The sequence below is a fragment of the Mya arenaria genome, chromosome 15 (genome assembly GCF_026914265.1).
Source record: "Mya arenaria isolate MELC-2E11 chromosome 15, ASM2691426v1".
NCBI classification, from domain to species: domain Eukaryota; kingdom Metazoa; phylum Mollusca; class Bivalvia; order Myida; family Myidae; genus Mya; species Mya arenaria.
The window spans coordinates 36,110,380-36,130,354 of NC_069136.1; the positions used below are offsets into that span (position 1 = coordinate 36,110,380).

General features: G+C 34.8%; 2 protein-coding genes across 4 annotated transcripts; one reads left to right on the forward strand and one right to left on the reverse strand.

Annotated features, from left to right (window-relative positions):
* The first annotated feature begins 482 nt into the window (after positions 1–482).
* On the forward strand, positions 483–10,798 carry LOC128220461 (renin receptor-like). Its single transcript, XM_052928870.1, has 8 exons — positions 483–564; positions 1,787–1,929; positions 3,265–3,399; positions 3,915–4,013; positions 4,651–4,839; positions 5,852–6,001; positions 6,796–6,924; positions 8,836–10,798. Exons 1-8 carry the CDS (start codon positions 516–518, stop codon positions 9,034–9,036), a joined length of 1,095 nt encoding a protein of 364 aa, XP_052784830.1. The 5' UTR covers positions 483–515; the 3' UTR covers positions 9,037–10,798.
* A 2,281-nt stretch (positions 10,799–13,079) lies between these two features.
* On the reverse strand, positions 13,080–19,886 carry LOC128218839 (zinc finger protein 560-like). Of its 3 annotated transcripts, none has more exons than XM_052926562.1 (4): positions 19,849–19,886; positions 19,012–19,063; positions 18,148–18,293; positions 13,080–17,215 (listed from the first exon to the last, which is right to left on the reverse strand). In XM_052926562.1, the coding sequence occupies exon 4, from the start codon at positions 17,103–17,105 to the stop codon at positions 14,499–14,501; it is 2,607 nt and encodes an 868-aa protein (XP_052782522.1). In that variant the 5' UTR covers positions 17,106–17,215; positions 18,148–18,293; positions 19,012–19,063; positions 19,849–19,886; the 3' UTR covers positions 13,080–14,498. The 3 variants fall into 3 exon arrangements, with proteins under 3 accessions (XP_052782522.1, XP_052782523.1, XP_052782524.1); XM_052926563.1 differs by having other exon boundaries at positions 19,746–19,881; XM_052926564.1 differs by having other exon boundaries at positions 19,858–19,875.
* Positions 19,887–19,975: the final 89 nt, after the last annotated feature.

A 19,975-nucleotide genomic window follows, 5' to 3' on the forward strand; every position in this document is an offset into this window, starting at 1 on the left:
CCTGTTTATGTCCAAAAACATGATCTGTTTAATCTAATAAACAGTAATTAAGATGCTTGAGGTAGCAAGTATTAATACAGTAACTTATGATAACCTATGGTAAAAAAAATCGGCTGCAAGCCGTCCAAGCCGATTACGTACAACAGATCAACTTATAAGCATAATATTGATGTTTGAAAAAAAATGTTTTACTGTTTTTGTAGATATCATAATAAAAAAATGCGAAATGGACATTAATCAAAGCTATGGTTTTAAATAAGACAAGTTTTAAAACGTTTGTTAAAATTATGATAAATAAAATGCAAACTTGTTAATACGGCATTTTCTCTGAGATTCTCAGAGAAAAGTACATTAACGGAGAAATCATAGAGCAAAATCAAATCAATAAACAAAGGAAAAGAATTTACGAAAAAAGTTGAATTATGATTTCGGTACGTTTATGTACGGGAAACACATTACGGAAATAAGGATCCGTTGTCTTACCGGAAGTTGACAGTCTGTCACATGCAAACAAAATGGACGACCGTCTTCCGGCAAAAATGATAATTTTTGTATTATCCATAAGTATGCGTTTATTCCTTCATACCTTAATATTTTGCATTAATTTTACGTGGAAATAATTATGTTTTGCTTTAATATCACATTTTATAAAATATGTTTTAATTTGAGTACTGCTAAAGTGTTTAATTTTTATTTTTTTTATTTTATTTTTCACTCTTTTGGTGGTTTAATGAGCAAATTTTATCTCCCATTAATGTCAAACCCCTTGTTTGGACGTAGACATTTGATGAAAGGACAACAAATGTAAATCAACAGATTGAGATAGTAGGAGATCCAGGTATTTTTTAATAGACCTGTTTCACATGCGGTAATGGAGTACTCCACATTTCATCGGTACTACCCTGTAATGCCAAAGTAAGGCTAAACAGCTACCAGTTTCATTTGCACGGTCGAAATTGGACTTGAATAATTACTCGCCAAATGTGAGTGAAATTTGAATTGCGAGTGACATTATCCCAAGTTCGCAAAATTCTGCGAGTAGACATCTATCTTCTCAGATCAAAAGTACAGCACTTGATTGTGAATTAAATTGTCAAACTGGCCTGTTTGGTACAATGATAGTAGTTATACTGACTGTATCTGATTTCAGACAAAAAAACAGCAACTTTAGTTCCTTCATGGAACCATGCATTCAAAATTGATGTTTTATCACATATAGTCTGGATGTTGACGTTCTTCATTTACAGAGCCTGTATTGAAAGAAATTTGGTTAGCAGTCTGTTTTAATGAAGCATCATAGAAAAAGTATATTATAAATTTATAGTTAAACGCAAGCCAGAAAGTCTTGAATATTTACTTACATCAATAGAAGTACTTGTTGACCTTGGTGGCCATACTGTCAGACCAGAAATGGTGGTAAAAAACATTTTAATTTTCCTTAACAATTTCTGGTTGGAACAATTCCTTATGAATGAGATACTTGAAATGTGCCAGGCTTTTTAAAGACCTTACTGAGTTAAGAGTTAAGGTTTACAAGCCTCAAAGTCATGATATTCAAATTCAGAAATAGACCAACAAAGATATCCTGGGACACCTATTAGTGTATGCAAATGAGATAGGGCATTTACGGTATGTCAGTTTTGAAATGAATTACACAGTATCAGTGGTTTTCATTGAGAATTGAGCATTGGCCATGTGAAAAGGTTCTAGGGATTGTACTGTGTACATGGCCATATGATGAGTATTTTGAAATGAGTTGATGTAACTTATTAAATTTAAATTTCAGGTTTGCTATCACTGGCCTCTGGTCAGAAGATGATAGTTGCTCATGCCCCTCAATATGTCACATTCCAAGAACAAGGGAAGCCTCTGCCTACAAGCGATGTTTCAAAAATGATCTCACATACTCTTGGCATGCCAACAAAGTCTGTAAGTGATCACATTAAATTGTATGCTAATTCAATGGACTTAATGAGACGAAAACATACTTTCATTAGAAGTTATATACCATAACTGAAATTTTACCAGAATAGTTCAATTTTTAGCTCTACTGGCCAAAGGCCAGAAGAGCTTATGCGATGGTAATGTGTACGTAGTATGTGCGTCCGTGCGTCTGTAAACAATTTCTTGTTAACGTGATACAGTCTTCAGTTTTGATTGTATCTAGATGAAACTTGTACAGTATTTAGGTATCAATTAGAGCTTGGTTCCTTTCGAAAACCAGCCATATCCGCCTATGCATGCCTAGATTATGGGCCTTGAAAGTTTTAAATTAAAGAAATACTATTTTTAGTTAACTTATTTTAAGCCATGCAGGTCTTCATGAGCGAATTCTATTTTTAACCAAGTTTACATGTACATGTAAATTCAAGTCTAGGACTAAGTGAGAGAATTTGCTTTTTGTACTGCAGTTGATTTTGTGAATTACTCTGCCCTGTTCTTGTTGAAAGCCCAAAGGCCATTTTTTAAGCTCTAAGTGTCTGTAGTTTGCGCATTCATCTTAACAAAATTGGTTGTGAATATTTGTTCAAGTTATGCACCTGGAGTCATTACTGGCTGCACCCAGGGTTCACAGGTTTGGTAAAATTAAATTGGGATAGGTTTGAAAATCTTTTTGTATGTTTTTGCATCCATCTCAGCACAATTGCTTGTGAATGTTTGTTCAAATTGATCAATGTTGTCCTCGGTTGCCCTTGACTTTGACCAACTTTAAAAAAAAATTAAAACTACAGAAATTTTTACCATGAGTACAGTTTTGAAAGCATTTTTTTTGTCAGATGACTTTTACTTGGCACATATTAAAATAGCTGATGCAACTAATCTGCTTACAATTCTTTCTGGGCTCAGATGTTGAACGTGCAACGTTTTCAGGTAACCCAAACACAAAATGTGAACTATATGTCTGTTGCCTTTTACCCATACATACCCGGTACATGCTCTGGATTAAAAATGACCACAAGAGCCATGCCAGTAGAGCATAGGCCCTTTTGGGCCTCTTGTTTAAATTAAGTAACAACCCTGTAACAACATTATTTTAACTTATTGTCAATAGACATGTACAAGTTATAACATTAAAAATATTTTGAGGTCAACTGTTTTTTGATGACAAAATTTAACATCACCTATATAAACTATTTATTATGGGTAATTGGAATTTAAATGTAATTTCATTTGTAACACAAACAAATTAATGTATATTCGATAATTAAGCCTGTAAGGTATATTCGATAATTAAGCCTGCTACACCTTTTCTTGTCTTTACAGGACATGACATGGCATGGAATGCAACATGGTTCAGTGTTTAAGCGTCCTAAGGCCAATGTGCTGGTCACAGTTCTGACTGTTGAGGGTCAGCCAGGACCAATGGTGACCAGCAAGGCCGAGTTTCCAGTGGAGCTGGTGAGTCAGGCCTTTCTTCATGAAGTCTATTGTAGACTATATGCATGATACAAATTTATGTTAACTTGATCATATATACCATGCATATTGCATATATATATAAATCACGCCTCCAACATGAATGATGCAACGCAATTGGTTCAGGACTTGTCTCGCATTGACCCCATATTGGGTCACTAATCTTAAAGTTTATATTGTACCAAAATGGGGTCCATGACGTCTTCAGCAGTGGAAACAGGTTGTCAGCGTGATATGTAAAATAAATGTACAGGGTTAGTAGGTGAGACAATTGTGGATATAAGGGGCTCAGGTCTGATTTTAGAAGGAAATATGTTGAGGAATTATTAATATTGATAGCATTTGAATGAAACTTGTACACATGTTTGCCTAAAATTATCAAGTGAGCGTTGGTGTTTTCTGACGATCTTGTGTTCATTCTTATTCAAGTCCATAGGATGAATTTTCTTAAATAAGAATATGCATGTTTTACATAACACTGTGCTTTGACATTGCAGGACAATGCTGGAGTAGACATATCAGAATTGATGAGCTCATTAAATGGAAACTTCATGGGCAAAACACCACTTACGGTGGATACGGGTCTGGACAACAGTGTAAGTTTATGTTTGGCATCATGTTTAATTTAACCTTGTGAGTCAAATAAACAACATTAACACAGTTGTTGGCGCATTCTCTTTTCACCAAGGCAACCTGGGTTTGTTTCTCAGCCTTGGCGCATGTGAGTATGGTTTGTGGTCGCCAAGCCAGACAAATCATGAAATGGGTTCTCTTGTTTAATTTTCCCCACAGCAAATGACCACACTGTTAAGCAATAATGCATAGAAGAGTGGCTTAGTACATATTATTGGTTAATATAACTTTCTTCACATTCCTTGTAAAATAAATAATCTTTAGATAGCGCTCCTATATATATGCTTTATTTCTACTTCTTGTCAAAACTATTATTCTTAATTTTGATGAAAAATGCTGATTTATTGATCACTTTTTATCTTATAATATTAGTTTGTTTATTTACTGATAACCTCATGAATTCAAAGCGGTATGTATCACTGAACTGAAACATTGCCGACCAGAAATGGTCTGATGGCTATTAACCTTTCAATATCTTAAAACTGACGTTCAGGGTTTAGTTATAATACAGGTTAAATTAAATTGTTAAAAAGGTTTTTGAGTAAAATGGTCTTGAGAAGGTCCAACATTTTCAAGCTGACTTCATTGTATGTTTTTCAGATATTTGATGTAAGGTCAGGGTTTGACGTGTTCAAGCGCATTCCCAACACATTACGTCGTATGTCTGACCGACTGATGGACGGCGATTCAGTAGCTCAACAGCACACGGTGGGGACGCTTAACTCCAGCATCAACACCGACCTCTCTCTGATGGGGGAATTACAAGTTATACAGGATGTTATTAACACGGTATATTGTCTCTCTGGTTTTAAGATTTATTAGCTTGTCCAGTGTGTGTATACCACGTGATAAATTTTGTCATGTTTGCTACGTCGGAAGGCAGCATTTTGCTTCAATTGAAGTCTTAAATCAAAGATAACTTTTCTTTTACAACACCATTTTAAATAAAACAAAGGGCAGTCTATGCCGCTTAAGGAGCCTCGTATTTGTTTTATTACCGTAGTTTGATAAGTTGATTAGTTTCATCAAATACTTCGACAAACCTGTTTCCAAAATAATGTTTTGTCAGTGTTCCGTCAGACGGCCTTATTGCGAAAAGGTTTGTCGAAGTGTTTAGAGAAACTAAACTCTCAATCAAAATCTGGTAAAAGATCGAAGGCAGGGCTCCGTAAGCTGCGTAGACTGTGCTATGTTTCATTTTAAATGGTAAAGAAATAGTGAAGATATCTTTGTTTAAAGTCTTTTTTCAAATCAAATTATTGCCTTCCGACGTAGCATTTATGACGCAATTTATCACGTGGTATACACACACTGTTGTCTGTTTTTGAAAGAAAAAACTTTTTAAAAGTCGAGGTATTTTTAAATAGATTGGTGTCATTATTGGCAGTGGTGGTCAGCATTGGCAGCATCGTCACTGTTCAAAAACTACTCTTCAACTTAAAAAATGTTCAAGGTATGTAAATGATACTTGGTTCAACAAGACCCATATCTCTTTAGTGGTGAATTTAGGCATTTTCATAGATGAATTCTGCATTCCTGTTTTTCCTTATTTTGTTTTAATATTCCTCCATGTTTATTAGTTGTTGACCATATGTTTATTAAAGTTTATGAAACATATGAGTTTGTACAGATGTTTAAGGAAAAAAGATGCATGTTAACAGCTTTGGTGTTGACAACTTTCACTGTATTTGTGTCGTTGTTGTTGTGCAGAGTTGTAAGTTTCCAATTCCTTGAAAATCAACCATTTTTCTTATTCTTGATAAATATTCATCACTTTCATTCAGTTATCTTTTCTTAACAGGTGAAGTCAGATGAATCATTCAAATCCTCAGGGACCCCAGATATTTTCAGTTTCACGATATCTGGGCTACAGGGCTTGGCACAGGAGCACGGGCAGGACTCATCACAGGTGGCCGATGCGGGAAACCTTATCTCTAGCTTCTTAAATAAGGTAAGGAGGAAGAAAAGGGTCAAGACATTTTCATAACCTTAATGTTGTTGTCATTGTGCAAAATCTTTAACCTTGGCAATAACTTAAAAATACATTATAGATTATTCATAGTCAAATGAAACTTCGTAAACATAACCAGAGACAATACACACATGTATAGCAGGGTGTATAACTCTGACATTAATAATTTTTGAGATATGTTCCTTGTTTGACTGAAGAAAAACAAGAATTGAAGAGTGCTTTTGTTTTTATAAGTGTAACTTTTATGAAGCCTTTGTCCTTTACAGTGACACTATTTAATGCATTTAACACCCCTCTGTTTGTTTTGCAAAACTATAAAAACTTAACTATAAAGTGTTGAATAAGTCAATTTCTGACTGTTTTTATGACCATTATTCAGATTATAAATTACCGTACAGATGTGAAAAATAATACTGGAAAAAGATATTATAAGTTACGGGGTAAGTAGGTGACCTATTGTGCCCTGCGCCCTGTATATCCCATATCGGTCACCTACTAACCCCGTAACGTATATATCACGTTGACAACTTGTTATCATGTTTAAATGTTTCATTTATTCATTGGAATCGAAAAATTGACGCCATTTTGGTACAATATAAATTTGGTGACCCAATATGGAAAAATATGGGGTCACCACGTGACCGGTTCTGGACCAATGACGTTGCGTCATTCATGTTGGAGGCGTGATATACACATTTGTAGTCACTGCAGTGTAAAAGTTTTTTTTCAAATATTCTTATAGAAGAATACAATGCATTTTTCATAACTTTCAGATGACAGAGCAATTTATCACGCTGTACAAGGATAATGTTGTTGTGGAGATTTTACTGGTCACACCGCCTACCGGATATGTGAGAAAAGTTCGTGCTTTGCAGCAGGCAACAACACCTAAACCTGCAGTTGTAAGTTTAAATAATATTCAGTTGCTGCGATACTGATACACAGATTATGTGTGTGACATGTATGTGTATATATACCGTCACATGGTCATGTTTATTAACACAACTTTACACAATTTTTAAGATATATGATAATGGAAAAAACATTGTTTTCATTTAATTGACATACGTTTTAAAATATGGAAAGAACAGTGTATATTCAAATGCCCAAAATGGGTGGCTCGGCTCACCTGCTTTATGAACAGATTGATTGCTTCTTAACTTCAACCTCTATAATTTTGGTATGAATCAGAAAACTTTATTGTTAAGACATTGTTTTTTTCCATCATCAATTGATATAATTTTTTTAGCTCATCTGTTTTTAAAAGAAAACAGTCCAGGGCCCAATTTCTCAAAACTTTTTAAGCAACTTATAACAGGATTTAGCTAAGCTCACTATTTTTTTTTCCAATAATTTCCATAACATTAACTTTTTTTAAGAGTTTTTATACTTTTGATAGAAATTATCTTTATCTTAATATGATAATCACAATAAACAATTTTTAATTCATCCAAATTTGTTTTAAGTATGTATTTCGGCTAATTGATATAAGCTACTTAAGCCTTTTAAGCTTAAGAAGTTTCGAGAAATTGGGCCCAGGTATTTGCATAGCCTTGGCGCCGTTGATGGCTGTAGTGTGCAAAAACTTGAAACTTGGCCATAACTAAAAAATATAATAAATAAACTTTCTACGAGGGTTGTCCAGAAAGCTTTGAGACTGTGTCTATATTTCAAAACGTTCTCAATATAAGTCAACAAACAATAAACAGCTGTACATATAGACTAATCACGAGTTTCATTTTGAAAATTAAAATTATATAATCTAATAATAAGGAAGGAAATGGTTTTCAAGACAACCCATCTAGCACTTCACGGAGCACTTTGAAATTGACGTTTTCTGAAAATTGTTCACAGCTCACATATGCTACTCGGTCTGAATAATAGACGTCAAAACGTCACGTCAAAACATATAATGAAATGACGTCAGCTGCATCACTGCGCAAATTATTGACGCAATCGAACTGTAGACATGGTTGTAACGATCAGCGGAAGTAGAGAGGTATTTTGAAGATGTCAGAAATAAATCTAACGTTGACGTCACGCACAGAGCAGCGCGCTATGATCAAACACTGTGTTTGCAGCGGGATAACTCCTACAAATACTTACACATTTCTAACACGGGATAAATCAAAGCCAACATGTTCAAGGGCTTTGGTATTTCGCTGGCATGGACGTTTCAGTGACGGGCATGAAAATGTGTGCAATTTTAAGCGGAGTGGCAGACCGTCAGTTGTGAGTGAAAGTGACGTAAATTCAGTGCAGGACAGGTTGCAGGAATACCAGCAGAGGACAGTGGAGGAAATTAGCGAATCCGTTCAGCTAAAAAGGACAGTTGTTCATAATATCATAAAAGGGTGGTACGGACAGATATTCAAGCAATTGATTGTCACCGTAAGCTTGTACGTGCAAGGAGTGATTTTGAAAAACTGTAAATGACGTGACGCAATGAGACAACGAAGTGCTCCGTGGCTTGTGACCTGTACTTTTTGTAATGTTTGTTGTGTACATTCACTTCGTAGTATATTGTTGAAACTTTCAGAATTTGTTTAAATTAGATATAATTGGCAGCTGATAAAATTTTAAATGCATCCTGTAAATGGTAAGTTTTTTATGAATGCAGTCTCAAAAAACTTTCCGGACAACCCTCGTACACACTATGACAGAGCCAATATGTGCACCTACAACATCATTACATGGGCTATAACTCCAGCTTAAAAATGCTTTATTTCTGCCTTTTTTTTACTGAAAAAAACAGGCGAGCATTCACATTCCCTTGATATGCTCTTTTTATCAATTTATCTTTGCCATTTCAGCCAATAATCAGAAACGAAACGAATAGTAAGGTTGCTCCAGACTACGATGAAAACTACCCTGTGATGTTCAACATTGTTCTGTGGCTCATGATTTTTCTCGCCGTCAGCATGCTTGCGGTCTCATATGGTATATGGAACATAGATCCTGGCAGGGACAGCATCATCTATAGAATGACCACTACTAGATTGAAGAAGGATTAAGAGATATATTTCTGATTAGTATTTATGTTATTACGATGTTACAATGCGAACTTTACTTGGTACCGGATACAATCAATCTTTCCGCATTTGTTAGACAACTTGAATGTGCTGTTTCAGTTATGCATAAGGCCATTGTAAATGAAGTTTGTTTTGGCATATGACCAATGTATCGCCAAACAAACTTTTCATTCATTGTGGCCTTAAAACGCTTCTTTACCATTCCGAGGTATTTCGTTGAAAATACCATATTTTCTAGCTAAAGGAATTAATTTTGCAGTAAGTTATTTGATGTGGATGTTAAACATTTATTTTGTTACCATAAGTTCTGTAGAAGGGTAATTTACCGTATGTTTTGTAATAAACGATTATTATCCTTATTGTTATCTTGCTTGTAACATATCTTTTCTCCAAGAACAATTATTCACATATGCTTTTACCTAATTAGATTTTGCAGGCAATGTTATACTTTAATTGCGTGTATATTACAAGAAGATAAAATAAGGTTGTTAAAAAAATACTTCTTTTCTTCTGTTTTTGCACAAGTGTAAGCAAATAATGGGAATTTAGGAGCTGTTAGATGTTGAAGTGTTAACCGTTTTAAGTAATTAATTTGCAGTTTAATATATCAATATTGTTTCTGTATCTTACTTGTGTGTTATTAAACAGGCATATGTTAAGGCCAAAGGAATTGAAATCACATTTAGATTTATATGTTATAACCACACTTCGTAACAACGTTCTTTGGTTTAATCAAAGGTCACACGCATTTGTTTATTGTACCAAGTTATCACGTGACTAGTAAAACATCTTGTAGGGCATCATGTCCACTGCTATGTTGTTATGGTAGAAAAAGCAATGAAGTACAGGTTAAAGTACTTACATTGTAAATCTGTGATGCTCTGATCAAATGAGTATCTATTGTAGATGTGTATCTTGATCAAAAATTATACTGCAGGGCATTTCTTCAATATTTCTAAGGGCTTTTCCATTTAAACATATAACCCACAGGGGGAAGGCACTTCTTATGTATGCCATCCCCCCTACAGAAGCAAATTGACCCTTTTGGGGTTCAAATTAGCGAAAAAAGACACCCACCCATATATTACTATGAAAATAATTGCCTTCCCCAAGTGGGTTTATATGTTTTACTGGAATAGCCCTAAGACACTGGCCCTAAGATATTCAAATGCAAGCAAAAAAAATGTTTTAATAACAAAAATTGCAATCAAATCTCTGACAGTAAATAAATATAAAACTTTAATTTATTTAAGTTGCATTTAAAGTCATTGCTACTAAACATTTCTTTTTGCTTTTAATAGGTCTGTTAATCAATCCATTAAAAAAAGTTACTCTTTTAACCCAAGCTCCGAATATCATTCATCATTTTTGGACTTTTTGTAATTAATATGTATGTACTATGTTTCCAAAATTTGTTTCTCAAGAAATCCAAGTATGTGGAAAGGAATATGAAACTTATCTTACTTAGTTGTTCTAGTCTACTTGTTGGGTGTCTCCTTTTTTTATTTAAATCTGTGTTGTCTACCTTTTTGATTTTTAAATCTAGAAACAAGAAAATGGAAAATATAATGATGAAATTTACTGTAAATGCATTGTGTCCATTTGTGTGATATTTTGAGAACATACTGTGTTTAAAAGACTGTAAATGTATTTAAGTTACTCATGTGATGTTTTGAATGAGTTTTGTTGCAAATGTGTCATAAGATGTCTGTATAATAATAATAATAATAATAAATCAAATAATTTATGTTGGTATGCTTGTAATACTTTATTGAAAACATGAGTGCTTCAGTTATTTTCTCGCGACTGTCATTCCACATTCAATGCCATAATTGTATCACAGTATGACTGTTGATAATTGTTACAGTGATCGTCAAAATGAGTGATTTTTTTGTTAAAAAAATTGGACTTGAAATGTTAGACTAGTGGCTGTATTTCATAACCAACTTGGATCTTACTTATGTGAGTAGAATCCGAGTGTTTTGATTGGACTGTAAAAATAACTGGCCAATCGATTGAGGCACATCTAAGGATGTGGATAAGAATAGTTTAAAATGCTGCCCAAGGTTTATAGGAATACAAGTTAAACTTTGAATTTGATATCTGACTATCGCTTTGTATTCAATTGAATTTCCTAACACGACGATCTTTTGACATCATTGCTTGATAAGATGGCTACATTGTCCTATGAATCACTGAAAGCAAATACATTCCTTCAGGGGTATCTTCTTTCCCATTAAAGAAGATGAAAAATATTGGGAGGCAATTATGTAACAGTGATAAACAAAAACAAATCTAATCGTAAATATGACGTAATATGATGTCAAAGTAAAAGGTGTCAAGGTGGTGCCTATAGGATGACATGCTCAGTAGGTCAAGGTGCCCATGTGGTGACCTACTTAGAAGGTCAAGGGCATTTTCAAGGTTATTCACTGTTCATTTAAACAAAAATTAATAATAAAACCCATTTCTACTTGTTGGTTCATATTATACAGATAATGATGTGTTTAGTTGTATGTGTATTCCGTAGATAACTACATTGACATTTTGTTATAGCTATTGTATATAGTGTTTGTAAAATAATGTACACAAGATATATAAAATAATACAGATGAACTTCATACTCTTTTGTTATGTTTGGAATGCATCCTTTTTAAAAGGAATAGATGGTACTTTTATAATTTTGACTATTGCATTGACATTTGTCATATTTGGAGATGGACTACCATTATCTCGTGTTATTTTGTAATATTGAACATAAAACTAGAAGTGCCACAATACAACGAAACCAGGTTTTTAATATGGTTAATAGAAACTATAGCCAATTAGTTTCTTGTATAAGTTAGTTATTGGGCAGACAACAATGTTTGACAATACCACATCCTGCCATACGACATCCCGATTCCAGTAACCGGGTTTTGTTGAAAAGTTGGTTAAAAAAACAACAATATGCATGAAGTATGCCATAGAGCTAACATCAACATTTGTCTGTTTCAGTCAAATAATGGGCATAAGTGAACCATTATTTAAGTCAGAGTTATGGGCCTTATTGTCTCAGGGAACATGTATACGTATTAAGTTTCATTTGAATACGGTTTTTGGATTATGGCCAATGTTCCAAGTATTTGCACTAAAACATTTTTCTTTTTCTTTTAAAAACAGACAAGCTAGACATTATATAAAAAATATCCACTCTCAATAACAAATTAATAATTGCAGTGGAAATGGTCAATTCAATATTGCAATCATCAATTTATTTATGATGATAGGCGCCTATCAACGAATAATCGTTTACCGCATGATCACTAGAACTGCATGTAAAATTTTACTACCGTATGCTTAAAGTGATGCCGCTGCTAGGGTGCCTGTTATAGCCCCCCAACCGGGCTGGACAAATCTCACTCCAGACCTGTCCTATCAACAGGATCATTTTGACATTTTAATGACCATGTAGGATTTGAGGTTCAGACCTGGGTCTTGGGCCCAACACTCTGCCTCATCATGCTGAACCTTCATGCCAAGTTTTTTGAAAGTCCTATTAAAGTGCATGGTCAAGATACAGGCAGGACATGGATTATTTTTAAACCAATAATGCGAAGTCAGGGCAAGGATCATTTCAACCTTTGACATCTGACCTTGACCCTTGAGGCCTAGACCTGGGTCTTGTGTGCGACACACCGTCTCATCATGTGGAATTTTTATGGCAAGTTTTATTAAAAATTAAAAAATGCATGGTCAAGATACAGCCCGAACAAATTTAGTCCAGATAAAACGGACACATCCACTCACACACGCACGCACTGCCATTGTGACAACTAGGTTGCTCACTGCAAGTGAGTTTGACAAAACATTTAAACATTCACAACCAAACTAAGACCCATCTTAGCCAGATATGTAAACCTGTTACACTAAACAACCCCATCCTAGCCCCTAGCAACACAGAGCATCACTTGTGGTATCCATGGTGATACCAATTGTTATTCAGGTTGGCAGATTTGATCAATGAATGTAATCTTGCACTTCGATCCTTTCAAGAATTTATATGATATATTAAATAATTTCATCTTTTATTAACTAATAACAAAAACTTTCTCGTTAAATAATGTAGGTGATAAAAACAAGAGGGCCAAGATGACCCTATATCGCTCACCTTATTGGACCAAGGGCTCTTGAGTTATTGATCAGACAACATACTGGACACCTCCCACCCGTACGCCGCAGGTGAAACTATAATATATTTTGTTCTTTAAACGGGCTTATAAAAACATGAAAAATATGTATTTGTTTAAAATGTTACAAAGGGCAATAACTCTTACAATATTTAAGTTGGAGTTCTATAACTGGTCACTAAAGAGCATTTTGTAACTGTGAATAAGTTCATGAAGTTTGCAGTTGATAGCTTCATTATTTGAAAAACAGTAAAGAAATTATGAAAAATAAAAATTATTTCGATAAAATGGTAACATCAGGAACATGTCTGTGAAAATATTTTCTGAAGAGAAGTTTTCCATCACACATATAAACATTGTATAAGGAAATATAGCCCTGGTAGCCATGTTTTTTATGAATCACAATGGGGTGAAGGAATTTGATATGTGGTGGTCACCTAAGGAACATTTCTGTAAAATAATTTTAAAATCAGGTTCATGGTTTCTGAAGAGAAGAATTTCAATTTATTCCATATAGGCAAAAATTAGTAACTAGCACCGCCCCTGGCAAGCATGTTTTTTATGAATCAACATGTGGAGAAAGAAATTGACAGAGGGTCATCGTAGGAACATCTGTAAAATTATTTTGAAATCGGGCCAATAATTTCTAAAGAGAAGATTTTCAAAGTTTTTTCTGTCAGTTGCCATGGCAACCAGAGTTCTGCATGGAACCACTTTTATTGATGGAATCTAGAAGAAAACCACCCAAGGTACATTCCGGTGAAGTTTGCTTAAATTGCCTCAGTTATTTAGGAGGAGAAGTTGTTTGAAGGAAAATGTTGACGTTGGATGGGGATGACAGACGACGGACAATCACCCTATCACAATAGCTCACGTTGAGCACTTTGTGCTCAGGTGAGCTAAAAATATATCACAATGATTTTTTAAGCATGACAGTGATTTTACTTTTATTGTCAATTATCAAGAAGACTGAAGAAAGCCAGGATTGAAGGATAATACAGGTTAGATTGGTGAATCCAATCAAACCCAGATCGGTGGACCATGCTTTCAATATCGATGTAAAAATCTGGGTTGTACGTATGGTCTTTCATTGAAGGCCATATAGTATGCCAATTGGGGCTATATGGGCTTTAAACCTCTTTCAATCTAGCATGTATGTTCCTCAAGCCTGACTTGTATTGTCTTAAAGTCTGGGCAGTATAATTATATGCCATATTTATTCCAGTTTAGTAGCCTGGGTAACTATCACATGTACTTTACTGATGAAGATCCACATCATTTGATCAATTGAGACTTGTTTTGTTCCTTTCTTATTTTTTTATCCCTCTCTTTAAACTCCATATGAACATTGTGTTTTTCAGCAGTATGCTCCACAAGCTTTCTGTGGCTTCGAAAATATATTGCACAATCTTCGCAACGAGGCCTTTGACCAGTGTGCGTCCACATGTGCTGTCGGAGGTTGCTTTTACATGAAAACTCTTTTTCACACACACTACAATGCACTTTCTTTTCTGAATGCTGTCGATTAATGTGTCTAGTTCTAGCCATGGCTGACCCAAATATCTTACCACAATGATCACAGGTTTTAATATCTGGTAATGGCTGTTCATCAGTAACATGATTATTTGCCAGTATGTGTTGTTTATAACTATCTTTGTTGTAATATGATTCAGAACAGAAGTGACATGTGAATACTTTACGGATTCCACCTTTTGGGTGCTTTTTCACTCCATGATAGAAAAAGCTAGTTCTGTTCTTAAATTCCGCACCACATTTGTCACATGTCCATCGTAAATGCTTCTTATGGGTCCTTAGATGGTCACTCATTGCGGATCTTCCACAATACATCTGGCCGCAAATATAACATGGATGCGTCACAGGCTGGACATGGTTATAGTCCATGTGGATTTTCAAACTTCTTCGATCAATAAAAGAACTGCCACATATGTTGCAAAGTTCTGCTTTAAGTCCATGAGCGTCCCAATTATGCGATACAAGCAACTTTGTACTCTGAAACCATAGGCCGCAATTATCCATCTGACATTGAAGACTTTGGCAAGCTTTGAGTTTCTTTTCATTTAGCCACACTTGTTTACCACAGTAATGTTCCTGTAAGTGAACTTTACATTGAAACCATGACCCACACTTTTCACACTTGCCTTCAGAAATAGAAGGGTGTTTCTCCAGGACATGCTGTTCCAGATTGTAACTGGAGATAAATGAATATTGGCAAATAAAACACCGTGTTTTACTGTCATTATCCACTAATGCCGGATTAATGTGTTTGGCAAAGTCAGCAATATTCGTAAATTCCATCCCACAATCTCCAAGATGCCTATACACAAAGATATGGTTTTGCAAAAAGTGGTATTTGAGTGAAAATGTATTATGGAATTGTTCCTCACATTCAACACAAGTCGCTGTGTCCTTCTCCTTGTCATCTTTGCCAAAACAAAGCTTCATAGTGAAAGCTGCTACTTCGTCTCTGATATCTCTGACCCAATAATTAACCTTATTTGTTAGACGAGGGATGTCACAGATACAACAGTGAAGTGCAAGCCACCTTGATGGCAGAGTGATATGACATCGTTTACAAACTTCTACAGGTTGTTTTAATTTTGCCATGTGTGGTTGAAAGTGGTTCAGGCAAAATGCCTCTTCTTTTGACTTCAGATCCATGTTGCAACAAGGACAAACATCAAATGCTTGTTTGCTTTCACACAGAAAACCATTATATTCTTTATAAAATGACACTATTTCAGATGCAAAACCTTCAATATTTTCACCATTTAAACTCTTAACCTTGTTCTCGCCAACAGATTTATTGCTATTTAAGTTGTCCTCAAGAAAGTCAATCAACGTCTTTCCATTTTCTTCGATACATTTTCTTTTAAATATCACATTTTTATCAAGTTTTCCAAACTTCTCCTCCAATTGATAATTTCTTTCACATGCATCAAGCTCAGACTTTTCTGACAAATCTGTAGCATCTGCCATTTTCTCTTTTGCAGTGTTTATATTTGTCAACAATGATGTATGTTTCAAATTCTTTTCCCTTTCTGCAATGTCCATTTCATTTAACAGTTGTTTCTGCTTTTTCACCATACTGGGCAATTGGAAGACGACAGTTTCAACATCTTCATGTTCATTGCCATAATCTGTAAGTAAAACTTTCTTCCTAAGTCCTTGTTTGTAAACAGGCATTTCAATAGCAACAAGTCTCTTCTTTCCTTGAAGTTTTTTTTTACCCTGCTTAACTACAATATTTGTGTCCTGACCATTTACATCAGTATTTGACCTCCTTTCAACATCATCATCATCATCATCATCATCATCATCATCATTTACATCTTTATTTGACTCTTTTTTCACACAGCTATTCTCATCATTATTATCTTTATCTAGCTTACCCTTTGAGTCCATTATTTTCCTAACATCAAGCTTTGGCGTTTTGCTTTTTTTCACACTGTCTGTAACTTCTTGGTCATGAGACATTTTCAACAAAGACACATAGCATTTTCTCAAGCATTTTCTCATGCTAGTGCAGCCTTTTGAATCAGGGGGCGTATCACCTTTTATATTTGCATTTTTAACTAGTGAACTAACATTACTGGTTATCTCATTTGAACTATTGCCCAAGCTTGGAGTTTCCACTTCAGAAAGGTCATCCATATAAGTTTCATTGTCTAAGTCACTTAAGTGGTTGTCAGAATCATTGCTTACAGGTAAGTCACTTTTAAAGCAGTTTACAGCATCATTATACAAATCTGTATCAACTTTGACTTGAGAACTGTCCTTTTCCTTGCAAGTTTGAGCCGTCCATCTAATCTTCTTACCTTTTGCATCCTTGGAGCTTCCAAGTTTTAATTTTAATTTAATCATCGGGACACCAGCACCAACAACAGTCTTCCCTCTTTTTAGTGGTGTTTGTTCTGATGTCACAGAATTCCCTATGGTAACCTCTTGTGACAAGGAAACTTGTTTTGCTGAGCCTGTGGATTGTTCAACAAGCATCATTAAAGAGGCAATATTTAGGCTGAACCGGCATAATATAAGTAAAAGGAGCACAATATAGTTCAAAGGGCATTATACATGCTAAAGGGACATAATATAGGTTAAATGGGCATAATACAGGATAAAGGGGCATAATACAGGCTAAAGGGACATAATATAGGTTAAATGGGCATAATACAGGATAAAGGGGCATAATACAGGCTAAAGGGACACAATATAGGTTAAAGGGGCATAATACATTGTACATATCAAAGGGGCACACTTTAGGTTAAAGGGGCATAATACAGGTTAAAGGGGCAGAATACAGACTAAAGGGGCATAATACAGGTTAAAGGGGCACACACTTGTTTAAAAAGAGGCATAATACAGAGGTTAAAGGGGCATACTACAGGTTTAAGGGGCAGACTATGTGTTAAAGGGGCATAATACAGGTTAAAGGGGCACACTAGTATATTAGTTAAATGGGCATTATACAGGCTAAAGGGGCACAATATAAGTTGGTGCCAAATTATTTTGTTTATTTTTAATGCATATTAAGTCCAACTCATTTGTCTTAAATGATCAAAACAAATAAACAACAAATGCTTGTGTACAAATAAAAAACATAAGCAATATTTTGGCATTTTGATCATTAAAAGCATATGCGTTAAACAAAACATAATAGTGCAATCAATTATTTTTTTGCATCAACCTCTATTGTGCCCCTTTCATAAAGAAATAAGCTTTCATAATCAAATGATTCAATCTGGCTTAAAATCACATGATCAAAGGCATGAAAGCATCATTTATATAATTTCAATGAAAAACACACAAAACTCATATTATTGAGCTTATAAATACGATAAGGTTTGCGTTAAGCATTTTCAAAAAAAGACTACCGTACATCACAAACAAAAGATATATATAGTACCTCTGCAGAAGTCAGGAAATTTGAGAAGCTGTGGTGTTTCCTTGAGAAATTCTTGGCCCTTGGGTGCCCTCGTAAATGAATGTGTCTTCCTTCACATGTGTAACCAAAACAAGGACTTCATATCCACTTCGGAGCAGGGATGCAATCTGAACCAAAAAGTAGTTATTAAGTAAGTATTCTACATCTATTTAATATATTATATAAACGTCCCTTTTTTTAAGACATACATGATTTGTATCATTTGTAATAACATAATGTTGACCCTCAAATACCACTAAGACATTCAGTATACAGCTGTCAATAAATTTCTCCTTTTTGTATCTTTGCAAGGAGCTGAGCCCCCTAAACCATACCCAGACAGTTTCTATTTGCACCTCCTGCAAAACCTACAGGCCTAACCACTTTAATCCAATAAGAACATTTCAGAGAAAACACCAGCGTTTGTCTATTCTTTTGAGTTGAACAAGGGGCATAACTTGATATTACCATATCTACCATATCAAAACTAGAGTTCTGGCCCTTGTTATACAAAATATAAAAGTGCAGATTGTCTCTTCCAACATGTGAACCAGGTTCCATTTAAATATCTTGAACAGCTTCAGTTGTGGCCAAGGATTTGCACAATTATGATGAATCTGCCACCAACAACGAATCCATAGCAATGACATTGTGTTCTCATCGGCAACTGAACCCTCTTTTCCGCAAGTAGACACTCAAAAGGTATTACTAAAGATCTAAGCCTAAATAAAGTGTGTAGGAAGTGCCATGTATGGCTGATACTACATGATCAGTACATATCAGTAGATTAACTTGTCTGATTTATTAATAACCATTTATGATGGAGGGAAATAAAATGTAACCAACCAATGTTTTAATTTTACGATGTGCCTCATCCATTTCCATCTTTTGTCAAAATCTGCAAATAAAATTAAATAATAAATTATATTTGATAATATTTAAATTGAAAATCATCAAGTGGTTGATTGCCAATACAATCTAGATGCTACAGCCAAAACATTTGGCATTGACTGAAATGATTTGAAGGTTTGATAGAAGATTAGCTAGAATAATGAGGGATCAGGGATTCTCTTTTTTATTTTTTTGACATTTCTTGTGTATCCCTGTTTCGAGTCTGCCATAGTAAAAAAAAATGTCAAAAGACTCGTTGACGGCCATTTAGGTGAACTAGAAAAGAGATACCTAATCAAATGACCATAAAGCAAAGGTTAGAAGACCGGCCATAAGTGTCAGATCAGCAGACCTAACATCCAGATCGACACTTAACACCTTTCTTATCCAAGGGACAATGAGCGTGTTTATTCCAAACAGTCAAACCTCCGCAACCACTCCCCCATGGTGGACCACCCCCATTATCACTTACACAAATGACAAGTTTATAAAATTAAATAAGCATGGGGCAAGAAATACAACTTTTTTTTTATCTGTTTTGTTTTGTAATTGATTATGGGTGGAGGTAGGGGTGTGGCATGATTATGGCAAAATGCAATCTGTCCTTGTGATAATATTTATCAATAGATGAAAATGTGTGTGTTTAAAAAAAATTGATCATTTTACTTAGAAGAATAAACATACAGTACCATGGTACTGCAGTTTAAGGCACACAATAATAGATCAGCGGTGGCTACAATAGTAACGAAACAAAACAAAAATGAGCTTGATATCATGAGCAATTGAGTTTACATTTTTTACAGAAAAAGGTAAACAAAGTTGGAGTTACTTGCCCAATGCCGGGAGAGTTAACTCTCCTTCAAAACCAAATGTATTTTTAAGACAACCCGTCCAATATAAATCGGTCCCTAGACTTACC